General features: G+C 44.8%; 1 protein-coding gene across 1 annotated transcript in view; it reads left to right on the top strand.

Annotated features, from left to right (window-relative positions):
• The first annotated feature begins 6,290 nt into the window (after positions 1–6,290).
• Positions 6,291–26,904, top strand: part of SH3BGRL2 (SH3 domain binding glutamate rich protein like 2) — a 117,689-nt gene continuing 97,075 nt past the window's right edge. Inside the window, exons 1-2 of the mRNA XM_060419364.1 lie at positions 6,291–6,389; positions 17,434–17,588. Coding sequence (XP_060275347.1) covers positions 6,291–6,389; positions 17,434–17,588 — 254 coding nt within the window. The remainder of the gene's footprint in view (positions 6,390–17,433; positions 17,589–26,904) is intronic.

Consider the following 26,904-nt stretch of genomic DNA (forward strand, 5'->3'; position numbering starts at 1 on the left):
GCAAAGATGGGCTCGATAAAGGACAGAAATGGTATGGACCTAGCAGAAGCAGAGGCTATTAAGAAGAGGTGGCAAGAATACACAGAACTGTACAAAAAAGATCTTCACGACCCAGATAATCATGATGGTGTGATCACTCATCTAGAGCCAGACATCCTGGAATGTGAAGTCAAGTGGGCCTTGGAAAGCATCACTATGAACAAAGCTAGTGGAGGTGATGGAATTCCTATTGAGCTGTTTCAAATCCTGAAAGATGATGCTGTGAAAGTGCTGCACTCAATATGCAAGCAAATTTGGAAAACTCAGCAGTGGCCACAGGACAGGAAAAGGTCAGTTTTCATTCCAATCCCAGAAAAAGGTAACACCAAAGAATGCTCAGACTACCGCACAATTGCACTCATCTCACATGCTAGTAAAGTAATGCTCACAATTCTCCAAGCCAGGCTTCAGCAATACGTGAATCGTGAACTTCCAGGTGTTCAAGCTGGTTTTAGAAAAGGCAGAGGAACCAGAGATCAAATTGCCAACATCCGCTGGATCATGGAAAAAGCAAGAGAGTTCCAGAAAAACATCTATTTCTGCTTTATTGACTGTGCCAAAGCCTTTGTGTGGATCACAATAAACTGTGGAAAATTCTGAAAGAGATGGGAATACAGACCACCTGACCTGCCTCTTGAGAAATCTGTATGCAGGTCAGGAAGCAACAGTTAGAACTGGACATGGAATAACAGACTGGTTCCAGATAGGAAAAGGAGTACGTCAAGGCTGTATATTGTCACCCTGCTTATTTAACTTCTATGCAGAGTACATCATGAGAAACGCTGGACTGGAAGAAACACAAGCTGGAATCAAGATTGCCTGGAGAATTATCAATAACCTCAGATATGCAGATGACACCACCTTTATGGCAGAAAGTGAAGAGGAACTCAAAAGCCTCTTGATGAAAGTGAAAGAGGAGAGTGAAAAAGTTGGCCTAAGGCTCAACATTCAGAAAACGAAGATCATGGCATCTGGTCCCATCACTTCATGGGAAATAGATGGGGAAACAGTGGAAATAGTGTCAGACTTCACCTTTTTGGGCTCCAAAATCACTGCAGATGGTGACTGCAGCCATGAAATTAAAAGATGCTTCCTCCTTGGAAGAAAAGTTATGACCAATCTAGAGAGCATATTGAAAAGCAGAGACATTACTTTGCCGACTAAGGTCCGTCTAGTCAAGGCTATGGTTTTTCCAGTGGTCATGTATGGATGTGAGAGTTGGACTGGGAAGAAGGCAGAGCGCCGAAGAATTGATGCTTTTGAACTGTGGTGCTGGAGAAGACTCTTGAGAGTCCCTTGGACTGCAAGGAGATCCAACCAGTCCATTCTGAAGATCAGCCCTGGGATTTCTTTGGAAGGAATGATGCTAAAGCTGAAACTCCAGTACTTTGGCCACCTCATACGAAGAGCTGACTCCTTGGAAAAGACTCTGATGCTGGGAGGGATTGGGGGCAGGAGGAGAAGGGGACGACATAGGATGAGATGGCTGGATGGCATCACTGACTCGATGGACGTGAGTCTGAGTGAACTCCGGGAGTTGGTGATGGACAGGGAGGCCTGGCGTGCTGTGATTCATGGGGTCGCAAAGAGTCAGACACGACTGAGTGACTGAACTGAACTGAACTGAAAGATGTTTACAGGGAACTAAGAATAGCCAAGATCTGTGAGGAAAGCCTCCCTGAGGAGTGGCAGTTAAAAAACAAGTAAGAGGTAAAATGTAGTTTCTGCACAGAGATAAGGTTCAGGGAAGAAAAAACCCTAAAATAATCTCACAGAGTACCTAATTTTTGAGAGGCAGAAACTCAAATGTGTGCTTGTCGACTAATCCTGCTTAGTGATGTTACAGAGGGGCAAGCTGAAAGGCTCCAGATTTTTAATTAATATACCAAAATATATTTTAATTAATATACCTAAACCAGGTAGTTCTCAATTATGTTGATGGAGATGAGTGAAGTTATTGCCAATGTTTTCTAAAGGGGCCAATAACGCAAATGTTTAGTAATCATTATAATAAATAATGAAAGTTGTGAATAACTGTTAAACTATCTAGATATGAATAAATACATAAAATAATCATTTGTTAAATGTGCTCTAGAATCTACAATGTTGAATAAAAATGTCTTGAATTATGAAAAAATATACCTAAATATATTTTAATTAGTATATCTAATTTTTAATGAATATACCTAAAAATGGATCAAGAGTTCAGGGAGACTTTTAATGTAAGGGTGGCTGGAAGTTAGATTTACCTAAAGAAGACACAGAATCTGCTTCTGAGAGTCCTGAGGGGACATGTTTGCCTATTTGGACTTGGGTGATTTTTGCCTGAACTCAAAAGGTTAAGAAAAATGGTTTCATTTCAGTAGCTTCTCTTCTTATAATTGCTTTTCTTGCCTTATCTCCTATTTAAGTAAAAGAGAGATAAGTAAGAAATGCAGTCTTAGGATGGAAACATTATAATTCAGATTCATATTTAAGGTTTGAATAATTTAGAGATGGAGAAACAAGAGGAAGCGGTATAAAATGTCCTCATCCTGTTTTAGGCTGCAGAGAGAGCAGGGTCAGAGGCGGAGAGTGCAGAGGAGAGGAGAGAAGGTGGTAGTGCGTCTGAGAGAGCGAGCCTCTGCTTTAGAAGGAACATGATGCTGAAAAAAGCTGACAGGCAGAAAAGAAGCCTAAGTGGGGTTGCTATGGTTACCGTACCATCTGTGTTCCTGCCTGCCCCACACCAAAGGGTTATATAACCTTGTAACGAGATAAATATGAAAATGGACTTCACAGTGAAAACCCGTTCTTTCTGTTATTTTTTAAAAGGGTGATTCTAAATCAAAATGAAACATGGCATAACTGTTTTTTAGGTCTACTGCCACACGAAACACTCCAGGGGGCAAGCACAATTCCCCTGAAGGCATCATGGATCTCTGAAGTATTGCAGTGCTCCCGACTTTCCAGTCTTTGAGAGGCTATTGTGCTTATTTAATTTATAATTAGGCGATGTCCCAGCAGTTGATGTATTTACATGTTTTCAATTGCAGTTGATTTACAAATAAACCAGCGGTAAACTAAAACACAAGAACTGTTCTCCACAAGGAAATGAGGCTCTCCATGGACCCCAAATCCAATTTTCCTCAAATGTGGGAGCGTGCAAAGAATACACTCTCCCGGACACAGAGAGGAGAATATTCTAAATTCATATCTCTGACTAGAAACAGCTTTCTTGTGCACGTTTACAGGAACTGAGATCCAAATTGTTGTATCACAACGGGCAGAAAACTGAGCCCTGACCCAGCCACCCCCTCACGCATAGCCCATAACATGATGTATTAGAAACACCAGCCACAGATGAGCCACGTGCAACCATGACGAGCAAGAACTGGGCAGCTGCTGACTTTTGCCCACTTCATCCCCACGCTGCTTTTCTGGGAAGACTCGTGCTAGGGTCCCATGGAGGCCAATCATTCCTAAGTCTGTGTTTCTAACCTTCAGCTCTTCCCCACTGATACCTTGCAGGGACCTCAACATTCATGCATCCAAGGATTAATTCAACTTGTCCGTCTCCTATCACTTGTTCTGGTTTTGCTCGTCTGGTTAATATCCAAACCAGAAAGGTCAAAGCCACCTTCACCTTTCCCACCTTCAAATACTTTAGCCATAGAGCTTAGGTAAGTTACCTCACCTGTCACGACTGAGCCTCGATTTCCACAGAGGTACCATTTTTCTCAAGTTAGCGAAGAAGGTTGAATGAGAAAGTGTGTGGAGACTGCTCAGAACAGTGTCTGGCCCTAGTTAGTGCTCAGGAGATCGTGGTGGTTTCACAACTACTACCAGATGACTGCGCACGATTCTAAGCCCTCATCCTGAAGACAGAACTTCCCCACTTTTTCCACATTACTCTCTGCTCTCTTCAGGGGCCAGGAGAGGCAGAGTATATAGTCATTTACCTATCTGCACTGCTCCTGTCTTTGTGTCATTACTGTGTGTTGAGTATATGGGGAGGAGAACACTTGTCTTCTATTTTTGATTGATTTTTATTGGAGTAGAGTGGATTTACAATGTTGTATTAATTTCTGGTATACAGATTCAGATATTTCTAAGTATATTGATTCAGATATTTATATCTATATATTCTTTTTCAGATTCTTTCCGATTAGAGTTTATAACAAGATACTGAATATCATTCCCTGTACAAATAAACAGTAGGAACGTGTTTATTTTATATAGCGTGTATCTGCTTTTTTGCCACACACAATATACTAAATGAAAAAGGACAGGTTATAAAACAGTATGAATACTATAATCCATTTTTTAAGTTTTTCAAATAAACATACTATGCATACAGGAAATCTGAAAGGATATATGCCAAATGTAAAGCGGTTATTGCTCATGGAATAGACTGTGGGAGATATTTTTCCCTTTCTAATTTGCTGTGATTTCCTAAAAAGTCAGTGTGGTAGTGTCCCTGGGCTGCTGAGCCACCCAGGTCCTGCTCACCCAAGTCCACGTCAGGCTGAGGCCACGGGGCACGCAGCCCCAGGAGACCCAGGCCGAGGTCTCCTAGACCCCCTCTGAAGCTTCCCTCCCCTTCTTCTGCTAAGTCATCCCTCCCCACCCTTTGGTAACCAGAAGTTTTTTTTTTTTTTTTATGCCTGTGAGTCTCTTTCTGTTTTGTAAATAGGTTCATTTGTATCTTTTTTTAGATTTCACATGTAAGTGCTATCATATGACATCTGTCTTTCTCTGACTTACTTCACTTGTCTGATCATCTCTAGGTCTGTCTGGGTTGCTGCAAAAGGTATTCAGTCTTTTTTATGGCTGAGTGATGAGCCATGGAGAAAGGTGGTGATGAGTGTATTTGGTGTGTGGCCAGAATGTGAACTGTGTTAGCAGGTAGAGTAGACAGTTTCCCAAAATGCCAGCATCAGTGTCTCCCATCACACAAGCTTTCTTCAAGGTGACCCGGCCACTTCTCTGCCCAAGAAGCAGAGCCTCTTTTCTCTCCTCTTGAAGCTGAGCTGGCTTCAGGACTTGCTATGACCAGTAAAATGTGACGGCAGTGACACGGGCCTTAGAGCTCCATTTAAAAGATGTAATAGGGACTTCCCTGGCCGTCCAGTGCTGAAGACTTTGCCTTCCAGTGCAGGGGGCGCAGGTTCGATTGCTGGCCAGGGAGCTAAAATCCCACATGCCTCTCCAAAAAACCAAAACGTAGAAGAGAAGCGATATTGGAATGAACTCCAAAAAGACTAAAAATGGTCCACATTAAAAAAAAAAATCTTAAAAAAAAGTGTATAAGCAAACAAACAAACAAAAAAGATTTTACAGCTCTTTTCCCACTCTTAGCAACTTTCTTCTGAGAATGTTGCCTAGAGCCCCTCACGACGGCAGCAACATGGAGAGGCTACCTGCGGTTAAGATCAATGTGCCTTGGCCGACAGCCCCCGCTGAGCCCAGGCCCCAGCCAATCTGTCACATAGATGCAGTCCTATGAATGATGCTTGGAGAGATGAGTGGAATCACCCAGGCAACCCATGGAATCGTGAGACAAAAAACAAGCTGTTGAACTATTAATCATATAAATGAATACCTCCATAATCTTGTTCCCCTCTTCTTACAGGTTAATTTCTTATTCCCTGCCCTTGACACGGCATGAGGAATTATTGATACTTAGACAAATATTAAGGTCATAAGTGTCTTTACAGAGTATTATCCAAAGCCACCTTGAATTCTCCATGTTTTGGTAAAGCTGTAATATTCAGAGCGAATTTTTAAATGTGGGGAATTGACTCAATGAGTGCCCAGATTCAAATACGAAGTGCTGTGATGAAATCTGTGGTGTGGGAATGCAAGCAGCTGAACAAGCAGAGTTCTCATCCACTGACTGCTGGTACCCAGGAGAGTCAAAATGCAAGTTGCGTAAAGAAAACTATGAACACGTGTGGTTGATTACAGTCAGTTTGATTAAACACACTCAAAAGAGAGATGATTCCTGCTGAGCCAATCACGAAATGAAAACAAGCATCTGAAAGCATGATGACAGAGTTGGTGACAGGAAGCAAATTTCACCTTGAGATATGATCTTGGTGGAAAATTTTACTTTGGTTACTTCTCCTGGACATCAAATTGCTGACTTAATCATGTTCATCCCCAATGGAAAGAAACCAGAAGCTTCTCCTTTAAAATAAATAATAAGGTCATGAAATTGTAAAGTACTAGTCAATTGGTCCCCTGAACCTGATTTTCCAAGTGGAGAAATGGATGCTGCAGGGCCTTTCCAGAAGTGTGAGCTGAGCGGGCAGGCAGACTGGCTGAGGAACTGCTCACAAATCCCCGGGGCATCCTGTGGATCCTGGGTGAGGGTTGCAAAGTGTCCCTTTTGCCTTTGGAGAGGGCGGGTCTGCCCTGCTTAGCTCTCCAGGGATCCATCCCAGAAGCCTTAGGACAACCTTCACACAAGATTTTTAGTTTGTTTTGCTTATGTGTGTGTGTTGAGCGTGCTAGGTCTTCACTGCAGCGTGCAGGCTTTCTCTAGTTGCAGAGCGGGGGCTCTAGCACGTGAGATCTTAGTTACCTGACCAGGGATCAAACCCATGTCCCATGCATTGGAAGGCAGATTCTTAACCACTGGACCACCAGGGAAGTCCCAGCATTTTCAGGTTTTAGCTGGTGGGCTGTATATTTTGTTTTCCTAACTCTTCTTAGCCACATACACACCTGTCTCTGCTCAGTCACTCAGTCATGTCCGACTTCTTGCGCCCCCATGGACTGTAGCCTGCCAGACTTCTCTGTCCCTGAGATTTTTCAGGCAAGAATACTGAAGTGGGTTGCCACTTCCTCTTCCAGGGGCTCTTCCCCAGCCATGGATCAAACTCACATCTCCCATCTCCTGCATTGCAGGCAGATAGATTCTTTCCTGCTGAACCACCAGGGAAGCCCATATACACACGTATAGCTACCTTCTTTCCTCTCTCAGGTCTCTGAAAACTTACTTTCCTCATGTTGAGCATTAGATACCCTTGCTGGAAGAATTCAGACTTTCTGCCATCACGCGAGGCTTACATTGCATTTCCCTTGCCATGCTGAGCGCTGCTGAGCAGTTATAACTGAGACGGACATCAGTGCATCAGAAAAACAATCTGATACTAGGTGTCTGGCTGGCAGACCCTTTAGAAGTCATTTGCTTTCTGGTTAAAACATCACAAGTTACTGTGTCAAGGATATTTGATCTTTGACTTTTTAGAAATCAGAAACCCATTTTCTCCCTTCTTCTTCTTCTTTTTTTTTTTTTTTACTAAATGCAATATTTTGGAGCCATTCAAGCTCCGAAAAAGTCCCTTTTTCAGATCAGCACTCCAGTGTTCTTGCCTGGAGAATCCCAGGGACAGGGGAGCTGCCATCTCTGGGATTGCACAGAGTCGGACACGACTGAAGTGACTTAGCAGCAGTACATAAATGAATGTCTTTTGTCATTGACTTACACACTAAAATCTGGATGGAAAGTTCTGCTAGGACCTCCCTGCTGGTTCATAATTCACACGCTCATGCAGGGACATGGGTTCTATTTCCGATCTGGCAAGATTCCACATGTCGTGGGACAACTAACTTCATGCGCCACAACTAGTGAGCTGCAACAAGAGAAGCCACCACAATGAGCAGCCCTCACACCCAACCAGAGAGTAGCCCCCGCTCTCGACAACTAGAGAAGGCCCATGCACAGCAGTAAAGACCCAGTGTAGCCAAAAATATAGTTCTGCTACCAGTGAGCATTGTATGAGAAATCCCATTACCTACCAAGTTTATAGTAGGTAATGGCGTTACCTACTATCACATTCTTTTAAAAAAATAAAAAACGAAAAACTATTTATGTTTTGGATGTTCATTATTTTCAGAATCAAACTTTGGGCTCCAGTTTTGAGATAAACATAAATTTTTTTTTCTAGTTGTTTAAAAAGAAAACACACATTGCTTCTTTATTGAGATAACCAGCACCATTCCATAGTACATCTCTAGAATTCTCCAAATCTTTAAAAGAGACTTAGCTACTGAATTTACTCCAGGATCCCATCCACGTTTCCTGAGCACTCATTTTACAAGAATGTAAAGAAACAAGGGCCTACTGTACAGCACAGGGAACTATACTCAATATCTTACAATCATCTCTAAAACAAAGTCTGAATAAGAATATATATACATATACAAACACACACACCTGAATCACTCTGATGTACGCCTAAAATTAACACAACATTGTATACTATACTTCAATTTTTAAAACATGGTTAAAAATAAGTAAATAAAAAAAAGAATGTAAATAATCTTGTTTCACAAACATGCCCTTCTGCATAGAAGCCTGGGTTACTCCCAGACTCACTGTGGTCTCCAGTGATACAGTTTGGTTCTGCTGGTCTTAAAATTTTCTGCAGTTTCGGGCTGCCCTCCCGCCACGCCCCCGCCCACCCCCCAGCTGATTCTGTGCAGTTTCAAACCCACAGCAGTAGACCTCTAGCCTTGCTACAGAGCATGGATAAACAAGAAAACCAGCAACCTGACGGAGAGACCCCAGGACGGAAAGCTGAGGGTTGGATCCTTAGGCTCAGAACTCACAGCTGGGCAAACAGCACGTGCTGGGTTCCCAGTGTACCTGGCAGAAGGCAGAATTCCTGGCTCTTCTGATTCCTTTCTCTCTTTATTAGCATCATCTCTCTTTTTTAAACCCACAGTCCCATGGAGCACTTTTTCCATGCATCTATGGACAGACCGGCTATTCCAGCCTTTCTTCAATTCTTCCCTTAGAGGCTGGGAGGTGCTTCCATTCAGCTCGGTCCTAACCTTTTTGGGACAGCTGTACTCAGCACGCAGACACTGCATCCTTGAGCATTCCATCCATTATGAGAAAGAAAAGTAGCAGGCGACTGGAAAAGGGGCCTCCCTGGCCTCTGAGCTTCCCCAGTGGCTCAGTGGGTAAAGAATCTGATTGCAATGCAGGAGACGCAGGAGACATGAGCTCAATCCCTGGATCGGGATGATCCCCTGGTGAAGGAGAAGGAAAGGGCAACCCACTCCAGTATTCTTGCCTGGAAAAATCCCGTGGACAGAGGAGCCTGGCCGGCTATAGTCCATGGGGTCACAAAGAGTCATACACGACTAAGGAGGCACGGCTTACTGGCCTCCTAGGAGGACAGTGAGCAACATCACCAGGATCAAAGAGAGCCAGGACCAGCTCCTCAGTACCTCTGGCTCTTTCGATCTGCAGCTTATCATCTGATGAGTCATGTGTAAGAGTCTCACCTTCCACGGTCTAGATTCAATGTCAGCTTCCTGTAAACAGTAAATAGGTTTGACCCATTGAGTTGCCCAAAGGGCTTGGCCCACATGTAACTGCTCAAAATGTTTGACTTAACAGGATCCAAAGCCTCCTCCAAAAAGATCCAGTATAAACTGAGGGCAGGACCGTAATTGCACAGGGCATCACAACAATAGATTTTATAAAGATTCTTAAAGTGTCTCAGCAGTTATTATTCAGGGGGGAAAATCTTACGACTTACAATATCTTTCCTTTTTTTTTTTTCCGGCTGTACTGTGCAGCATGTGGGATCTTAGTTCCGCCACCAGGGATTGAACTTGTACTCCTTGCACCGGGCATGTAGAGTTTTAACCACAGGACTTCCAAGGAAGTCCCCCAAATCTTTCTTTTTACTTTACTTTTTTTGGTCCTTTAAAAAAAAAAATTGAAGTATAGTCGATTTACAATGCTGTATTAGCTTCAGGTGTATAGCAAAGTGATTCAGTGTGATATATATTCTTTTTCAGATTCTTTTCCATTATAGGTTATCACAAAATATTGACTACAGTTTCTTGTGCTACACAGCAGGCCCTTGTTGGTTATCTATTTTATGTATCTTTCTTTTTATTTTTTTCCCCCAGAATTCAACCTCGGAATCCGTCTTCCCACCCTAGCTGTAGATCAGAACCACCTGGAGTGCCCCCTGACCCTACAGCTGCTCTGTTTCAACTCCACTCCCCTTACCACCAATTTTGAGGCTTTAGATGTGGAATGCATTTATTGGAAAACATGCATTTATTTTAAGTTGTCCAGGTAACTGTCTCACGCCTGGCAAAGTTTGGGTCCACTGCTCCCAGAGAACGCTGAAATGCAAGCCTTGTATTAAACCTTCCACACCCTGCAAAATTGCTGGGCAGGCCGGGGTGTAGCACTCTTAACCATTAGCTTCTTATCAGGGCTGGAAGATGCAGTGGTAGAGATTTAGGTTGATCATTTACACTAAATATACATTTACTGTTGGTCCTCGAGGTGCCTCCTCACTGGTCAGCAACAGAATTGTCTCTTGTGTAATAAGCCCCTTTCTAGTTCATGACATTGGACATTAGGATGTATTTGAAGCTGCTGTGCTGAGAGTCAAAGGAATGAGGTCGTGTTGGCTGCAAAATAAAAGTTCTATGAGGAGAAAATGTATATAAAGAGTAGGAAGCATGTACTATTTTAAAAGTCTTTGTTTGCCCAAGGTCGTTGCTTAGGCACATCCAGATGACTTTGACTAGGAGACAAAGAATGGCTATACCCCATACTGCCTTTGCTTTCGCAATATGCCTGCAGTTCCAGGCCCGCAGTCCTGACCTGCAACCCTGCTCTCGCCCTGCTGACAGATCTCTTCCAGTTAGAGAAGATACCTGTCTTTCTTTCCTTCCTCATGTTTCTGTCCATCCCCAGCCCCATAGCGTGGTTAAGTCAACAGAGCCATCAGAGTTGCGGCAATGCATTTTCTATGGTGATTATTAACCATTCATTCATTCGCAGTTGATCCAATATATTGATCTAAGCAGTCATGTAGCTGTATTTCCATTAGCAGTTAGGATTCTCAAACACTGAATCAATCTTGTCTCAGCCTGGTAGCCTTTATTATAAAGACAATCTTATTTTCCACTAACACAGCAAATATGCTTGTGAACACAGAGTTAGAAAAGTCTAGGGAGAATCTTATTATCCATTTATCCAACCAAAAAAGGCAGGCCAATCAAGTCTCATTCCTCCTGTGGCCCAGCAAGTGGAATTGCATTTCTGCACAAGGAAGGCACATTTCCAATGTCAAATTAGAGAAATTTAGAAATGTCATTATGCAACCTGTTATAATTTGGGATATGCTGCCTGAGCTAATGCCTGCCTTTCTAAACCCTAATTTTACATCTGCTTCCTCAAGGATTGCAAGACGCTCTGCTGACATTCTTACTCTGGAGCAAAGGAGGGCAAAATATTACTACTCGTTTTTAGGGTGTTGAAAGAGTCCAAAGAAGCTAACTGGGAGAATGAAAGAGAAATTGGATGGAAGCCTCCAGTCCAAGCGTCACCAAGTTCAAGCTCATACTGCTTACAGTATGACAGGCCAGTGAGTCAGTGTGTCAGCTCAAGGGATAGCAACTTCATTTGCAAAGTGGATAGACTGAGCAGATGATGGACTAGTGTCCCAAAGAACCATTCTGCCTGAGTTAGAATTCAGACTTGTTTTCTACTAAAAGGGAGGGAGTAAAGTCAAACATTTCCTGGTTCTGGTCAGTTTCTAGAAGGGATATGTTAATTTCTTCCTTCCTGCAGGCATTCACAGGTAAGCATGGTCAGGATATTTCCTATGAGCTAAACAAGGGTATATTAGCCTAATACTCAGAGAAGGCAATAGCAACCTACTCCAGTACCCTTGCCTGGAAAATCCCATGGATGGAGGAGCCTGGTAGGCTGCAGTCCATGGGGTCGCTAGGAGGTGGACATGACTGAGTAACTTCACCTTCACTTTTCACTTTCATGCATTGGAGAAGGAAATGGCAACCCACTCCAGTGTTCTTGCCTGGAGAATCCCAGGGATGGCGGAGCCTGGTGCTAAACGCAGGCATTAGCTCAGGCAGCATATCTCAAATTATAAGAGGTTGCATAATGACATTTCTAAATGGGAATACCAGACCACCTAACCTGCCTCTTGAGAAATCTGTATGCAGGTCAGGAAGCAACAGTTAGAACCAGACATGGAACAACAGACTGGTTCCAAATAGGAAAAGAAGTGCGTCAAGGCTGTATATTGTCACCCTGCTTATTTAACTTCTATGCAGAGTACATCATGAGAAACGCTGGACTGGAAGAAACACAAGCTGGAATCAAGATTTCCGGGAGAAATATCAATAACCTCAGATATGCAGATGACATCACCCTTATGGCAGAAAGTGAAGAGGAGCTAAAAAGCCTCTTGGTGAAAGTGAAAGAGGAGAGCGAAAAAGTTGGCTTAAAGCTCAACATTCAGAAAACGAAGATCATGGCATCTGGTCCCATCACTTCATGGGAAATAGATGGGGAAACAGTAGAAACAGTGTCAGACTTTATTTTTGGGGGCTCCAAAATCACTGCAGATGGTGACTGCAGCCATGAAATTAAAAGACGCTTACTCCTTGGAAGAAAAGTTATGACCAACCTAGAGAGCATATTCAAAAGTAGAGACATTACTTTGCTGACTAAGGTTCGTCTAGTCAAGGCTATGGTTTTCCAGTGGTCATGTGTGGATATGAGAGTTGAAGTGTGAAGAAGGCTGAGCACAGAAGAATTGATGCTTTTGAAGTGTGGTGTTGGAGAAGACTCTTGAGAGTCCCTTGGACTGCAAGGAGATCCAACCAGTCCATTCTGAAGGAGATCAACCCTGGGTGTTCTTTGGAAGGAATGATGCTAAAGCTGAAGCTCCAGTACTTTGGCCACCTAATGAGAAGAGTTGACTCATTGGAAAAGACTCTGATGCTGGGAGGGATGGGGGCAGGAGGAGAAGGGAACGACCGAGGATGAGATGGCTGGATGGCATCACGGACTCGATGGACATGAGTCTGAGTGAACTGCGGGAGACGGTGATGGACAGGGAGGCCTGGCGTGCTGCGATTCATGGGGTCGCAAAGAGTCGGACACAACTGAGCGACTGAACTGAACTGAACTGAACTGAACTGGGAGGCAGGGTTACCTGGGAGGCAGGGTTCACAGAAGTGGGCCATTAAGTATAATCTAAGCTTACTGGCAACATTCCTTTAGTGATTAACTTGTAGTAGAATACAAAGGTTCTTCCCTATTATACAAGTTTGCTGCTAACTAGTTATTTAACTTTGGATAGTTACTTGATTCATTGACTCATGACTTTCTCAGTCATGCATTTTTTTTTCATTCAATACAGATTTCTTAAATTATGTGCAAATATTTAGAGCCAAAGGTTCACACTTTCAGCTTGAAAAGACAGAGGGGATCTCCTGCACTTGAGGTCAATGAGGAGACTGCACCCTTGGCCTGCCTTGTGCCTGGTGAAAGTGAAACTGTTAGTTGCTCAGTCGTGTCCGACTCTTTATGACCTCATGGACTGTAGCCCGCCAGGCTCCTCTGTCCATGGAATTCTCCAGGCAAGGATACTGGAGTGGGTTTCCATTCCCTTCTCCAGGGGATCTTTCTGACCCAGGGATAGAGCCCAGGTCTCCTGCATTGCTGTCAGATTCTTTACTGTCCGAGCCACCAGGGAAGCCCGTGATGGGGCCACTCTTACCTTCAAAAGTGTTTCCAGCATTTCACAAGTAATGAACTTGATGACTATGGCCCTCTGTTATTCCAAAAAAAAAAAAAAAAAGATGCTTTTCTTTATTAACTGCATTGAACTACATCATCCAATGAACTTCCTGTCAAAATGCTTGGACTTCATTTTGTGGACGACAAGTCACTCCAAAAAATGTCACTGGGAATGGTATTTTTGACATTCACTCTTAGGATCAAGTGATACCTGATGCTGCAGCTTCTCTCTGGCTTCACAGCAGGTTGAAAATTTTTCTCACCAATTATGTCTCAGTCCCATGACTTGGAGTTCATGTCTTGGCCACACACAACCTTCTTGTACAATTCTGACACATCCTATCTTCTACCCAAGGTCTGACAGTGTCCAGGAGTTATGTGCACGTCTGTCATGCTTCATAGTTCAAGAAAGGACTGGTCCCCAGTACACAAGTAGGTCCCCAACAGAGGTGGATACTTTGAAGGAGCGGATGAATGAATGGCTGGACACAGGTCCTGCCTCAGCCCCTGTCATCACTCGTTTCTTTACTGCAGGTCACAGGATCCTCCCCTGCAGAAGGAGGGGTGACCTTCATGATGTTGGGCCCCATGTCCTGCTTCTACACAAGGTCTGACAGAAAGGTCCTGGATCTCGGAGATGGGAGACCTGGCCATGCGTAGCACATAGTAGGCATGCACATCAAAATGAACTCACTGAATGGAGCCTGCGTTCTTGTCTTGAATTTGTAACTAACTAGATCAAGTGATGGGAGTAAGGATCTAAACCCAAGTTTTCCCATATGTGAAACAGAGGAGTTAGACAAGGTCACCACGACTATACCGTTTGGTTCTCAGATTCTATCATTTTATTTATTTTATATCCCATCTACCCAGAGCTTGAACTTCCTGTATGAGGCCTGATCGTTAGTAAACTGGTCCGTGAAAGGGTGCTGGGGAGCCTCTCTGAGTATCATTGTTGTCATCTACGAAAGCAGACAATAATCCTAGGGCTGTTTTGTGATTTGAATGAAAGAAAGGAATAAAGTTCCTAGAAATATTCATGACATATGCCTGGAAAATCCCATGGACGGAGGAGCCTGGTGGGCTGCCATCTATGGGGTCGCACAGAGTCGGACACGACTGAAGCAAATTAGCAGCAGCAGCAGCATGCCCCCAAAACGATAGTTGTTGCTATTTTCATCATTAAATAACAACTTTTCCTCTGCTCTTTTAGTTAATAGAGCTTTGCTAAATTGTGTGTGTGTGTGTGTGTGTGTGTGTGTGTGTGTGTGTATGTGTTCAGTCATTCAAGTCATGTCCAAATCTTTTCGACCCTGTGGACGATAGCCTACCAGGCTCCTCTGTCCATGGGATTCTCTAGGCAAGAATACTGGAGTGGGTTGTCATGCCCTCCCCCAGGGGATCTTCCCAACCCAGGGATCAAACCCCATGTCTCTTATGTCTCCTGCATTGCCAGGTGGATTCTTTACCCTAGAACCACCTGGGAAGCCCTTGCTAAATTAACTGGCCTTAGACTGACTAGAGTATGTAGCTCCGCTGCTGCTAAGTCACTCAGTCGTGTCCGACTTTATGTGACCCCGTGGACTGCAGCCCACCAGGCTCCTCCATCCATGGGATTTTCCAGGCAAGAGCGCTGGAGTGGGTGCCATCGCCTTCTCTGGTATGTAGCTCTAGTCTCTACTTTAAACTAGTCTGTCATGGGGACTTCCCTAGTGTTCAGTGGCTAAGACTCCACACTCTCAATGCAGGAGGCCTGGGTTCCATTCTTGGTCATGAAACTAGATCCCACATGCTGCAACGAAGATCTAAAGCAGCCAAATAATTTTTTTTTTAATAGTCAGTCATGGACTCCAGCGTCGGGCAAATCCAGACTCTTACTAGAATTAGCCACTTATTAGCTCTGTAACCTTAAACAGGTCACTTAACCACTCAGAACCTCAGTCTCCTCATCTGTAAAACATGGATCATTATGCTTGTTTTGAAGGTTTTCTGTTAGGATTAACTGTATGTAAAAAATCTGGCATAGGAGTGGCTCAAAAATACCAGCTATAATTACAAGTCTATGGTGTTAGGCAAGATAGGGCTGGGTTTTTTTTTTTTTTTTCTTAACAACTTTATCATCCATGGGAGAAAATAAGTGTAGTCTATTAAATTCCATTCTTCCTGCTGCAGCCTGCAATGATTTCGGCCAGCATTCCCTATGGTGGTTTTAGTCCTCTCACCCCACCTTATCTGGAAATTATCAAGGATCTGATAATAAGTAGGTGACAGAATGTAACCAATAAGGATAGTTAGTGCCACCTACTCCCAGTTACAGGGCTACTAAAATACCAGCTCAGAAAACATAAGTAACCCAAACAGTGAGTAATACAAAATATAATCTTGATTTGACCTTGACATGAAGCTTGGATGTTATGGCAACAAACTTCCTCTCTCATTAAGTTCTGCTGGGGATAAAATCAACAGCCATTTCCTGAGTTCACAGCAACTGAAACAAGCAATTCAAAAACCTATTTGGTTTCAGAGAAGCCCAGCTTGTTCCATGTTAAATATTTGCTACAGAAATCTTCCAACAATCCACAAAAATGCATAGAACCCCAAACTGTCTATTTATCAAGTGGGAAATGATAGAGAATTGACTCTATGGGTTCAGCCAGCACTGGCCAGTCCCACTAACGTGCATGTGTTCTTCCTGGCCATCTAGGGGCCTGGGCCAGCCCTCCGGGACATCTGACTGCAGCGCTTGCTGTTAGTGGCATTTCCCAGGGTATCTAAGGCACTCTGCTGACAAAGGCCAGACTTACTGTGACTTTCTTTAGTGGCTCAGTTGGTAAAGAATCTGCAGGAGACTGGGGTTCAATTCCCACGTCGGGAAGATCCCCTGGAGAAGGAAATGGCTACCTACTGCAGTATTCTGGCCTGGAAAATCCCATGGACAGTAGAGTCTTGCAGGCCACAGTCCATGGGATCCCAAAGAGTTGGACATGACTGAGCGACTAACACTTTCACCTTATCTGAGAGGCAGGTGTGGGGACACCTCTGCAGGGCTGTTAACCCAAAGCCAAGCAGTGCGCTGTTTAGCCCACAGCTAATAAAAGATCAACCAGACTGTATTCTTTTAGAATCAGAAAAGGAAAGAATCGAGGACATCTCTTTCCATTCTTATTCCAGCATCAAAACCTATATTAAAACCCAGCGGTTCAAGTGCCAGAGGAAGGCCTTCGGTCCCGAATGTGCCTGAACTAGGTAAGCAGGGACCTAGAGAAAGAAAGAGCCACATTCCCTGCAGTGAGTGAAACTGATTATTTTAAAAAGAGTATGTTTTTTAAAAATAAAATTTTAGTTTATAGTATATTAAATTATAATCCATGGTTTCTGGGGATATTGGAGGGAAATAATGTAGAGAAGAAGTTATACTATTTTTTCTAACCACCTGACAGTATTTGTATTCTAGAGATAAAGTGAAAGTGAAGGCACTCAGTCGTGTCCGACACTTTGTGACCCCATGGTCTATGCAGTCCATGGAATTCTCCAGGCCAGAATACTGGAGTGGGTAGCCTTTCCCTTCTCCAGGGGATCTTCCCAACCCAGGGATCAAACCCAGGTCTCCCGCATTGCGGGCAGATTCTTTACCAACTGAGCTATCAGGGAAGCCCTATTTTAGACACGAAGCTTTCGTGTAAACTTCAGAAACAATATTTGCATGAACCTTGGCATCGCCAGCTGTAGATCATTCTACTTCAGTGACTCCTGGGAAGCAAGTTATTTTGACCTGATTCATTTCATGATGTCATTGCGCCTTCCCTCAGGAAGACGGGTTTGGAGCATTACCTGATGTGCGACAGGGCAGCTGGAACCTGGGCATCTGGCCCCAGTCCCAAACCAGGGCAGTGAGAAAGGAGAAGCCACGTGTGCTGCCTCAGGGTCCAGAAGACGCTGCATGCATGATTCTCAAGCCACCGTGGTGGGTGACAGTCTGTGCTGTTCACTCAGTTGTTTTTTTTTTTTTTTTTTTTCCACAAATATTCTCTGTTCTCTCCTTCTGCCCACTTTTCCGTGACACTGGGTGAGATGGGAAACACAAGGTCCAGGGTTTGTTTTTCGAAAGCCAAACACACAGGAGACAAGGTTTGAGGGAGAGGCAGAGCCCTGGAGGACATCAGAGGACAGTAATTAGGCTTCCCAGGTGGCACTAGTGGTAAGAACCCACCTGCCAGTGCAGGAGGCATAAGAGACACGGGTTTGATCCCTGAGTTGGAAAGATCCCCTGGAGGAGGACATGGCCACCCACTCCAGGATTCTTGCCTGGAGAATCCCTTGGACGGAGGAGCCTGGTGGGTTACGGTCCATAGAGTTCCAAAGAGTCAGACATGACTGAAGTGACTTAGCAAACATGTGGGTGGTGAGTTGGGGCTCTCCTTATGGGACTAATGCCCTTTTGAGGACAGGAAGAGAGGCCACAGACAGGATCAGTGCTCCCATAAAAGAGACGCCCCCATCCCCATCCCAGAGCTCCCTAGCCCTTCCACCACGTGTGGATACAGTGGGATGTCTGTGACCCAGAAGAGGGTCCTCACCTGACCTTGCTGGCACCTGATCTCAGACTCCCAGCCTCTAGCACTGTGAGAAAGAAATTTCTGTTGTTTCTAAGTTACCCAGACTATGGGATTTTGTTACAGCAGTACAGACTAAGTGACTTTCTATTTTCAAACCATCCTGAATTTTAATTTTGAGAGTCCTATGATTTTCACTGACCAGAAGTAATAATAAATGAGATTCTCCCCTATCTTTTGTATTTTACTAAAAAACAAAACCAAGTCACATTCACCTGGAGCCAGCGCTCCAGTGCTTTACTGCTTTTTGTTTTGCCTTTTCAAAGACATACAAGCTCTAGCAATTTATTTAACCTCCCTAACCCTCTAGGGGTCTTCATATATGTCTGTATGAACCCTATATGTGTCTTGATCTGTAATACTGAGAAGACACTGATTGAACTGACAAAGAACCATGCACAAAGGGAGGCGCTGATCTCCCGTCTCTGGCTATTGCACACCTGGTCCCCGTGGCTTTGCCACCATGAATTAATATCTCTACCCATGTTTAGTCAACGCTGAGTGAACCCCGGGTACTCGGCAAATAGAGAATGATAAAGAAACTCCTTCGTGATAATCATATCCTTGAACATAGGTCAAGTGTTGCATGGTTCACAAGGCAGGTCCAGATAGTCAGCGGGGTTTGATACTTTTAGCAACTGTATGAAGTAGGTGTTGCTAGGTGCTTCTGGCATAGGGAAGAACAGACCCGACTCCATAAGAGAACTGCTTTTTTTGCTCTAAGCTTTGCGCTCTGTTACCTGTGCTTAGTCTTGCTGACCGTACCTTTCGTAAAAGAATGTTACCTATAGCCTGAAACACACAGGATAGCCTATTCTTAAGGCTCTGGTCTTTAAGAAGATAACATTTTTCCAGTCACATAGAAATAAAAAGTTACAGAATGGAGAAAAACATTTCTTTTGTTGGAAATTTACAGAAACACCCTGAACTGACCTACATGGACAGCTGCAACAACAAAGGAGTCGGACATCAACAAACCACGCCCTTCCCTCACCTTGCCTTCAAAAGTGCTTTGCTGAAACCCTTTGGAAAGTTCGGAGTTCGGGCGGCATGAGCCACCCATCTCCTTGCAGGGACCTGTAGCAAACCTTCCTTTGCTCCAGACTCTGACATTTCAGTGTGTTTGGCCTCACTGTACATACAGACTGGGTTTGGTGACACTTCTTACAGTGGTTAAGAATCCATCTTCCAATGCATGAGATGTGAGTCCGATCCTTGGTCCGGGAATTAAGATCCTACACGCCACGGAGCAACTAAGCCCATGTCCCTCACCTGGAGAAAGTCCACACGCTGCAACGAAGACCCAGTGCAGACAAAAGAAAAACCAAAGCAGAGAGCTAGAGCAAGAGGGTGTGGTGAAGGGCCCAGATCATTGCCTGTCGTCTTGCAGAGGTTCCGTAAAAGTCTGGGTTGCTTCCACAGTGATGCAGAGCTTGTTTCAGGCCCCATCTTCATACTCTATGAGTTCTGAATTCTTCTTTGATGACAGAGGCACTTCTTTTAACCAGAAATTGGAAATGGAAATGGTGTGTTCTTCATTTTGCTTCATAATAAACATTACATAAACGTGTCTGGTTCTTTGAACTCTCTCAAGAAGGCTCTTGATAGAAAACACTAAGATAAAAGGATATTTGTAGTCAGTAGCCCCGGGCTTCCTTCTCAGACTCATTTCTTGCTCTTTGTCCTGTCTTCCTTCTTCCTTGTTCTCTTGTGTTACTGCTGCTGCTACTGCTAAGCCGTTTCAGTCGTGTCTGACTCTGTGCGACCCCATAGACAACAGTCCACCAGGCTTTCCCCCATCCCTGGGATTCTCCAGGCAAGAACACTGGAGTGGGTTGCCATTTCCTTCTTCAATGCATGCATGCATGCTAAGTCGCTTCAGCCGTGTCCGACTCTGTGAGACCCCCATAGACGACAGTCCACCAGGCTCCCCCGTCCCTGGGATTCTCCAGGCAAGAACACTGGAGTGGTTGCCATTTCCTTCTACAATGCATGAAAGTGAAAAGTGAAAGTGAAGTCACTCAGTCATGTCTGACTCTTTGGCTGCAGCCTACCAGGCTCCTCCGCCCATGAGATTTTCCAGGCAAGAGTACTGGAGTGGGGTGCCATCGCCTTCTCCATCTCTTGTGCTATTTGGCTTCTTTTCTTGCCCGAGGAATAGGTTGTTGCTGGTGGGGACAGTGGAATCACACTGCTTGGTTCAAGGCTTTGCTGCTTACCGGCCACATGACCTCAGTAAGCTCCTCAACCTCAGACTTGTCACTTATAGCATGGAGATGTGGAGTCATTCACTTTGTAACCTGACAGCAGCGAAACGGGCCCACATAAAGAGCCCAGCATAGCACCTGGCCTTTAGAAAGCGTGCTGCACGTGCCAGGTGCTGTGGTCTCTCAGGAAAGCCCTTTCATCAGCTCATCTGGACTAAAGTGTATCACACTTTTTGTTGTTGTTGTAGGCTTCTGTACATTTTTGTTTAATGATATGATCCTTGGAAGAAAAGCTATGACCAACCTAGACAGCATACTAAAAAGCAGAGACATTACTTTGCCGATAAAGGTCCGTCTAGTCAAAGCTATGGTTTTTTCAGTGGTCATGTATGGATGTGAGAGATGGACTATAAAGAAAGCTGAGTGCCGAAGAATTGATGCTTTTGAACTGTGGTGTTGGAGAAGACTCTCGAGAGTCCCTTGGACTGCAAGGAGATCCAACCAGTTCATCCTAAAGGAAATCAGTCCTGAATATTCATTGGAAGGACTGATGCTGAAGCTGAAGCTCCAATACTTTGGCCACCTGATGCGAAGAACTGACTCAGTTGAAAAGACCCTGATGCTGGGAAAGATGGAAGACGGGAGGAGAATGGATGACAGAGGATGAGATGGTTGGGTGGCATCACCAACGTGATGGATATGAGTCTGAGTAAGCTCTGGGAGCTGGTAATGGACAGGGAGGCCTGGCATGCTGCAGTCCACGGGATTGCAAGACTCAGACATGACTGAGTGACTGAACTGAACTGATGGTCCTCAAACATGCAGACTAAACCAGAATGGCCCCGGAAGCTAACCACCTTGCTGGGTTCTGAGTCAACAAGCCTGGATGGGGCTGGGATGCTAACCTCCAAGCAGGCCTGAGGGGACTGGTGTTCAGACACCACAAGTATAAGGGGAAGAGCAAAAGCTTTGGAGGCAGAGACCCGAGTGGATTTCAAGTCATGTGACCTGGGACCTATCACTCAACTCTTCACACCACATCCAAAAACTCAGCATAAAAACACCTCTTCCGGGCTTTCCTGATGGCTTAGTGGTAAAGAATCCACCTGCCAATTCAGGGGACATGGGTTTGATCCCTGGTTCGGGCAGATCCCACATGCCGCAGAGCAACTAAGCACCAGGGCCACAACTGCTGAGTCTGTGCTCTAGCGCCCTCAAACCACAACTACTGAGCCCGTATGTCCTAGAGCCCCTTCTTCCCAACAAGAGGGGCTACCACGACGAGAAGCCCATGCACCCGCCGAGATCTGAGAGTAGCCTCTACCTGCCACAACTACAGAAAAGCCTGGGCAACAACAGAGACACGGCACAGCCAAAAAAATAAAAAATAAATATGCAAAAGTGTTCAAAAATTAAGAAAATATGTCTGTCATGGGGCTACCATGTGGAAAAAACCAGTAGAAAGTGTATAAAGCCTCTAGCAGAGGGGAATCTCAGCGCTGGAAGGTAGTGTATACAGAAGGAACCTCAGAGAAGTTCTAATTAAGCCTCTTTATATTAGGAAAGAAAAAACAGATTTATGCAGTTAATAGATGCTCAAAAGATACTTGGAGAAAGGAGACCAGACCTTGAACGTCAGCGCTGGGATCTGAATTTGTCTTTCCTGTGAGAGTCAAACTCAAGACCTTAACAAGACTCCAGGCTCTGCGGAGCTCACACCCGTGTGTCATGTCATGAGTTAGGGAACCCTCTCGGGAGGCATCTCTAGGAGGAGGAGTGATGACCACACAGCACTAGCTTGGTAATGGTGGAGGGAACCAGGGAACCAGTGAAGCTGCTCAGTCATGTCCGACTCTTTGTGACCCCGTGAACTACAGCCTACCAGGCTCCTCCATACATGGAATTTTCCAGGCAAGAATACTGGAGTGGGTTGCCATTTCCTTTGAAGTCTTACTTAACTGTAGCATGATATGGGAGAAGGAAGTTTCTCCTCCCCTTTCTCCTCCTCTTCCTGCCCTTCTCCCGCCTTTCATCCTTTGGCAGATACTCTGTGTTCAGAACTGTGGCCTAAGGGGAGTCAGAGGGCTTCCTCCTTACCCCTCAGCATGACATTCTGAGTTAGATACTATGTTACCCTAGCAGTCTGGTGCCTGCCATCCCATTATCACCAACAGTTTCCTGAATAGAAGCAGCAAAGGATAACTGCCTTGTCATCCAGCACAACCGGAAGCTGCTGACTGTTGTCATGAGCACCTCTTCCTTAAAAAATGAAATTCTTCTTCTCATTTCCACCCTCAAAGTTGCATAGGAAGGTTGGAAATACTCTACTATGTTAGGACCAAACTGAAGCCAGGACAGGCTCTAAGGGGCGGGCTAGGCCTGAGAAAAGCTGAGGCTCTGGGAATTCCCGCAGGCAGTGTAGCTAGACCAATCAGAAAAAAATCCCTGTAGCCCCCAGCCCGTGACAGACCTGAGCCAATCCGGATAGGAATGCGAGGTTTAAAAGTCCCTGCGCGCCTACGGTTTAACCAATCAGCTATGCTGTTACAGAAACAAAGAACCATCTGTATAAAAGTAGATGTGATTCAGAGCTCCGGGCCTTTGTCTGATTCCACTGTGCTGGATGAAACATGGGTCCTGGCTCGAGCTGGTAATAAACCCCTTTTATGCTTTTGCATTGCTGTGGACGTCTTATTCTCTCAGTTTTGGGGACTCGGACTCTGGGCATAACAACTACATGTTTTGAATTTCAAAGTGGAAAAGGATGTAAAGAATCATGCTTTCAATCTTTTCTGACCGTAACACATAGTAAGAAACACTTTTACACATGACTCAGGACACACACACACACACATGCATCCTGTTCTATTTCGCATTTTAACATCTCGTTGACCTTTTAAATTGGTTTCTTGACCCGTTAATGGGTCACGATGTGCAGTTTTGAAAATACTGGTAGAGATCACAGTTCAACTTCTCCATGTTGTGTGGAGAAAAGAAGAATCAAAAGCCCAGAAAAATGAAGTGACCTGTCCAAGGTCAAATAGCCAATAGATACAGAGAATAACGAGTTCGGAGGCAAAGAGGGCTGAGACAGGATGTAGGGGAGACTGGCGAGATGAGGGAGTAGGTAGTAGAGGTCAGTAAGCCAGTGAGTCAGCATGAAGCTTTGCGTGTCTCACAAATACGTTCTTACACATACAAACGCCACAAGCTATGGGGGCTTGGGGAGGGTTCTGAACAGGCAGCTAGCCAACCAGGGCCATGCTTTTAAACTTCTGGTGGCCAGGGCACTCAGGATGTAGTGGGGGTGAGCCAATCCTTCTCCTTATGCCATACCTTCTCCTGTCCTTCGCAACAGCATCTTTCCAGCCCTTAGGCACATTCCCATCTGCTGCAGGGATCTCCCCCCTGGGATTCCTGTCTTCACTTCCTGCTACCAGCCCTGGTGATTTCAAAACACCCAGATGCCTCTAACATCAGTATTCATAGTTCTATGCTCCCTTGACTCTGATGATGCCATTCTACCTTCACCATTTGAAACAAGACTACACCTTAGACCATACTGTCCCTGGACACTGTTCTCAGATCTTATCCTATGGAACTGCCCAGATTCATCTCCACCCACCCACCTCCAGTTCCAGCAAGCATTTAATGCTACTAATGTTCCAGGAAATTCATGAAGGGTGGAAAATACCAAGGCATGTAATACACAATCTTGTGCTCAGGAAGACCCTAATCTGGGGACAGAAAGAGAGACTTACAATCCAGGGTGGGTATACTCCATGCTGCTGGTGGTGGCAATAACGGTAGCAGTTAACAATCATAACTAACACTTGTTTGGTGCTTCTTATGAGCAGGCATTATTCTAAGCGCTACATGGATACGAATTCAGTTGTCTTAAATAAGTAAAGGTAACTTGGCTGGCAGGTGTCGGAGCCAGGATTCACAGTCAGATAGCCTGGCTCTAGAAGCCACACTAAAAACCATCAGTGACGAAGAGAGACACATGCTGCTGTGGGAGTTTACTGGGAGGACCTCACGGAGCATATCCCAGAGAAGGCAACCCCTGACATGAGTCTTGAAAGGTAATTAGATTCAGCCAGTTGGAGATTGTGGATTGGAAGGAGGCGATCCATGTAGAAAAAGTCATGAGTTGGAGGTGAAAAATGATGGACAACATTATGGGTAAAGCAATCAGGCTAGCTCGGCTGGAATGTAGGATGCATGCGTGGGAACAGCAAGAGATAAGGTAGGTGAGATACAAGTTTCATTTCTTTCTGTTCCCTGGCACACAACGTTTGGGGCTCCAAAATGTTGGAAGGTGGTATGGCCTCTTTGAAATCTTTCTTTATGCCTGAGGCCCAGAGATTTTCCTTCTTCTACTGTTTGTCTACACTTGTTCCTACAGCATCTGCATTGGGCCTCACACCATCTCGGCATCTGCCTTGTCTCGCCCTCTGCGGGCCCTTAAGCGTCCCTCCCTGAAACTAAAACAGAGCTCTGCACGTACTAGATACTTCCTCATCCAACTAGTTCCAGGAAGGATTCAGGGGAGGTTTCAAGCACCTATCTGACACACACACAAAAGCCTCTGATTCAAATTGAGACAAAGCCTGACTCAGGTCTGGTGATAGAGACAAAGTATGGGTTTCTTGGAGGTCAGTGGTCACAGGAGAAGGAAAGGGGGTTTTAGGAAGGGCTAGGCTATAACCCGTGACAGATAGCAGGCAAGTCCATGAAGCAGAGCAGGCTGAAGTCACTTCCTGATGTGGTGGAGCTCTGGGAGCAGAAACAGAAACAGCCACAGAAGTGACCCAAGATGACCTGGAAGTTTATTCCCTCGGTTTCAGTCCAAGAAAGCCACTCCTGGTCCTCTCTCAGGGCTCAGCCTAAAACTGCCTGGACAGGGACTGGCAGGGGCAGCTCAGAGGGCTCGTCAGTAACGTCACCGGGGGACGGTGGGCTCAGCACCAGTGCTCAGACATTCTTGGGTTGGTTGGGCGCCGCCTCTGCTTGGGAGGCCAGGGCGCCACCTCTGCTTGGGAGGCCATGAGGCCCACGGATGCCATGGTTTTAGGAGCCTCACAGTGGGGATCACGTGCTCCTGGCGTGAGAGAGAGGGGCTCAAGCACAGCTGCAGTTTCAGACAAGCCAACAGGGATGGACCAACTAGGTGATGAGTTGACTCCCAGATTCTACTGCCTGACTGATGTGATTAGAAAAAAACAGCGGTTAAGAGTCCAGTCAAATGGACCTTATCACCACAGTGACCTCCATGAGGCTACTTCGGGGCAGGATAACTCTGCAGCTGGTGTAGTTTATTGGTGAATGAAAGTACCGGCTTTGGAGCGGGGCCCGGATGCAAATGAGGCTCTGCCGCTTATGAAACAAAGCACTTAACCTCTCTGAGACTCCATGTCCTCATCTGTAAAAGGAGAAGAACATCTCTCTTAAAGAGTTGCCATGAAGATTGAGTGTAAGCATACTTATAAAATGTCAAGTGCAGTAACTGATACTTATTAAAAATTCCAGAAGTTGTTTTTTTTTTTTTTTTTGGAGTATAACTGCCTTATATGTTGTGTTAATTTCTGCTGTACAACGAAGTGAGTCAGTCATATGCATACATCTGTCCCCTCCCTCTTGAGCCTCATCCACCCTTCTGGGTCATCACAGACCACCGAGCCGAGCTCCCTGCGCTAGACAGCAGCTTCCCATTAGCTATCTGTTTTATACACGAGAGTGTATATGTGTCAACCCTAATCTCCCGATTTGCCCCACCTTCCCCCTCACCCACTGTGTACACGTGCCCACTCTCTACGTCTGTGTCTCTATTCCTGCCCTGCAAAGAGGTTCATCTGCACCGTTTTCCCAGATTCCACATACATGTGTTAATATATGATATTTGTTTTTCTCTTTCTGATTTACTTCCCTCAGTATGACAGCCTCTAGGTCCATCCACATCTCTACAAATGACTGTATCTCACTCACTGCAGCACTATTTACAATAACCAGGGCATGGAAACAAGCTAAACGTTCAATATCAGATAAATGGATAAAGAAGATGTGGTAGGTACTAACATATACAATGGAATATTACTCGGCCACTAAAAGGAACAGAATGGTTATTTTTACTTCAAGATTCATTGTCTTTAAAAAAAAAAAAAGTCTGGGTTGGGTGATTGTAATCAGGTGGCAAGTAACTTAACTTTGTCAGCAAAAAGTTTGCTGTTTTGTTCATCTTGGGTGGCAGGACAATTTTGCTTCAATGGTAACAGTCTTTCTGTTTTGTGGATTTAATTGGGGATGCTTCCAAACATGGTAGTTATCTTGCTAAATAAGAGACGGGAGGGTTCCATTCACATTTCTTCAAAGTGCAGACTTACCAGGATGCGCATCTGCAAAGCATTTCTTGAGAATGATATGAAAGGAAATATCATAAGATATCATACGTCAATACCAT

The sequence above is a fragment of the Ovis aries genome, chromosome 8 (assembly GCF_016772045.2).
Source record: "Ovis aries strain OAR_USU_Benz2616 breed Rambouillet chromosome 8, ARS-UI_Ramb_v3.0, whole genome shotgun sequence".
Lineage (NCBI taxonomy): Eukaryota > Metazoa > Chordata > Mammalia > Artiodactyla > Bovidae > Ovis > Ovis aries.